The sequence below is a fragment of the Protomyctophum parallelum genome (genome assembly GCF_964188405.1).
Source record: "Protomyctophum parallelum genome assembly, chromosome: 20".
NCBI classification, from domain to species: Eukaryota; Metazoa; Chordata; class Actinopteri; order Myctophiformes; family Myctophidae; genus Protomyctophum; species Protomyctophum parallelum.
Genome location: NC_139718.1, coordinates 4,339,183 through 4,342,596, shown reverse-complemented (window position 1 = coordinate 4,342,596; position 3,414 = coordinate 4,339,183). Strand labels below are relative to the sequence as shown.

Below are 3,414 nucleotides of genomic sequence, written 5' to 3'. Positions count from 1 at the left end.
CTACGTGTTGTTCTTGAGCGCTTCGAACCGTCGCGTCAAGTCGTCAAAGTCGATGTCCTCGCTGGTGGAGGAGGTGGAGCTGACGCTGTCGGCGGCCATGCCCGCGGGGAGCGTGTCGGGAACCGAGGGCAGCTCGGGCAGACCGTCATCGCCAGTGCTCGCCGCCCCCAACGCAAACCCATATGTGGGGGGACACCCGGACGCCTGAGGAGTCAGGCCTCCTCCTCCTCCTCCTCGCGCAGAGGGCTGGAAGCCGCCAAAGGTCCCGGCAGGCTGTGCTCCTCCTCGGGGAGCCGGGTAGTTGAACGCTGTTGGCGTCGGCATCAGCATGGCAGCCGGAGTGGTGAAACCTCCTCCTCCACTCTTATGGTCGACAGCGCCCATGTCGATTAAGTCCTTCACCTCGCTGCAGGTGCAGACCTGCGCGAGCGCAGAGCCGCCACCGCCACCACCGCCACCGCCTGGCCCCAACTCCGCCGCTGAGTCGTCGGGCTCGTACGTCACGTTGTAGTTCTTGGCGATCTCCACTAGGTAGTTCTCCACCAGGACGCGGGGCGGCGCCTCCACACTTAGCTTGCGCATCAGCCGCTCGTTGACCGTCGCCGCAGTGCCGCCCCCGCCGGCGCCGGCGCCGGCGAGCTGGGTGTTGGCGACGCCGGCGCCGCGGCACAGCCGGCCGAACTCGCGGCCGTACTTTGCGCACAGCTGGTCCGACACCACCCGGAGCTCGGCCACCTCGGACTGGAGGCGCGGCGCGGCCCACACCAGCGTGGCCGCGGCTTCGGCGAGGCCCGCGTCCAGCTCACGCATGGACTGCACCAGGCCGAAGCGCGCCAGCAGCAGCTCGCAGAACAGCTCCAGGATCTCCATGGCCTCCACCACGTAGTCCTCGCGGATGATGTGCTCCACGCGGATGCGCGCGCGCTCGCCCTTCCCCGTCGACAGGTAGTCGGCGATCTCCCGCCGGGACTTCTGCGCCAGCTCCGTCTTCTTCTTCTCCAGCAGCTTGAGGCGGTTGATGACAAGCCGCAGGTTGACGCGGAGACGCTCCGCACGGAAGTCGCCACCCATGACGGTCAGAAACGGGTTTTTTTGGGGTTTTTTTTCCCCGGACGTAGGTTAAGCTACTTAGTCGTTGGTTCTGGGTGTTTGGGCCGCTATGGAAGGATGCCTTGTGGGTGGAGGTTGCTTGCTTGCTTATAAACTACGTTATTCCTACTTAGTCGGAAGTAATCCACGGGAACAAATCGGAATAATCGGAAAACAAACCCCGGTTATCGTGTGGCTGGCTGTCTGCCAGTGATTTGTCTCTGGATTTTCCACTAATAAGGTTTTGCTCTCGTAGGCGGGGATGGGATAGGCTTGAGCGCTCCACACATAAAGACGATATAAACGTTTTAACGGATCATTCCGTATCTCTCGTGATAAGCGGACCTCACACCGTGGAATGTGGTCTGCTTTTATGTTGAGCTGTCCTCGATGCTTTCATCATCCACTATGGAGTCACCTACGACCAAATATGGACCTTGGACGATCTGGGACGTCGGTCATCCTCTATGACATATCTACGACGTATATGCCTCCATATTTGGGCCAGGTTTTCATCCCGATCAGGACGGAGAACCTCCTTTGAAAGATGCAGACCTTTGGGCATCCTCGGCTGTTTGTGTCACGCAAGTTTTTGAGAATAACTGCTATAGCAGGAAAAAAGGTTTGCTTATATGGGGTTCCATGGTGTGTCTTTTCAAATGGGGGTCCGTGGGCCTAATTTGTGTCTATGTGGGGGTCCTCAACATGAGCACGTTTGAACACTGTTCATGGAACTATTGGAACTATTGGAACTATTCATGTTGGGCATCCCTCTGTCTGCAAAGTGGTCCGCTTGGGGTCAAATAGACCACGAATGGGTCTTTACAAGTGTACAAATGGTCTATAGAGAGAGAGATATACTTTATTAGTCTCTAGACATTTGTCTTAGACAAAGGGCCCGCATGCAAGCGTAGCCCTAGTCCATGTCGCCGCAGTGCAGCGCCAAATACATCTTTCTTGCGCTAAGAAATAATGTAGGGGTCCATTTGGTTCCATTTGTACAGAGGAATGTACAGTGTAGATTGCGGTCCCAAAGATAGAGATGCTGTCAAAGGGGGTCTGTGGTGGCTTATATATAGGAATGACTAAGATAAGTGACCTTCTCCTAATATTATCGTTTCGCACGGCGTGGGTCCCTACTGGCATTAATGGTAGCGCTGCTCGCTACCACTCCGGTGGCGTTCACCTGTGAGGCTGCGTTGCGACCGCCCGGTCGCCCCGCGCCCCCAACGAAGGCCGAATCGCCCCGAGGAGCACCGGCCAGGTGTTTGCTGGCGAACGATTGCAAGGTACCCGGCTTGTTGTTGATGTTCTTGTTGTTACTGCCCGGGTGATTCTGATGAGGCGTGTAGTGGTTTCCTCCTCCACCGCCGCCGCCCCCCCGCTGGTTCCGATCCTGCTTCCCGGCGGCCGACTGTTGCTTGTTCTGGTGCTGCTGCTGCTGGTTCTCCTGGCTCTTGTTCAGGTGCTTGTTGTGGTGCTGCTGACTCTCCTGGGCCAGCAGCTCCGGGTTGGGCTCGCTGAAGTTGGGCTCCTCGGAGAACTCCTTGCAGAACTCGCCGACCTTCTGCAGGTCGCCGCTGCGGCCCGTGTACAGCGTGAGGCAGCCGCGGTAGGGCCCGGCGTAGCCCTGCGACAGCCGCATGATGTCGCCGGGCCGGATGGCGGCGCCCATCTCGTCCCACAGGGAGATGGCCATGCTGCCGCTCTCGTCGGCCACCTTGAAGCAGCGCACCGTGGCGCCGTCCTTGATCTTGGTCTCGCGCTCGATCTCCAGCACGATGAACTCCACGTTGATCTTCTTGGCGTTGTTCCTCACGTCCTTGATCAGACTCCGCTCCGCCTCGCTATTATTCGCGGCGGGGTTCGACATGATTGAGGGTGGCGGTGGCATCGACGGCGAATAGATATATACGAACGGGCGGTAATATATATGGGTTATATATATATATATATATATGGTTGGGCGTTGTATTGTATTTTCTTTAAATGATAGGTTTCGACTCGCGATAATGCCCGTTCCGCTCTGCGTGGCCTGCTTTTAATTTAATGAAAAAAAAAAACTATCTTGATATTTGCATCATCATTATGACGTCCCTATGATGTCGGCCATGTCCAATTATGGAGTTGTTGAAATTCCTTACTTGTGGATTTCAATAAACACAATAACTATATTATGCGATACTTCACACATCATTACGACGTCACAAACGCGTGTCCCCACACGTCACGTTAGCGTACATAAAAAAAGCCGCCGGTGAACTCGGAGGCCAGAGTTTCTTCTTCTTCGCTCAGTGCTAGAGGTCGAGAGAGAAGACCAACGGG

At 56.4% G+C, this 3,414-nt stretch overlaps 1 protein-coding gene across 1 annotated transcript; it reads right to left on the bottom strand.

The window, feature by feature from the left end:
* On the bottom strand, positions 1 to 1,071 carry LOC310878502 (IST1 homolog; the record flags this gene model as incomplete). The annotated part of the gene is made up of 1 exon (XM_083792831.1): positions 1 to 1,071. One exon carries the CDS (start codon positions 1,069 to 1,071, stop codon positions 1 to 3), a length of 1,071 nt encoding a protein of 356 aa, XP_083648957.1.
* Positions 1,072 to 3,414: the final 2,343 nt, after the last annotated feature.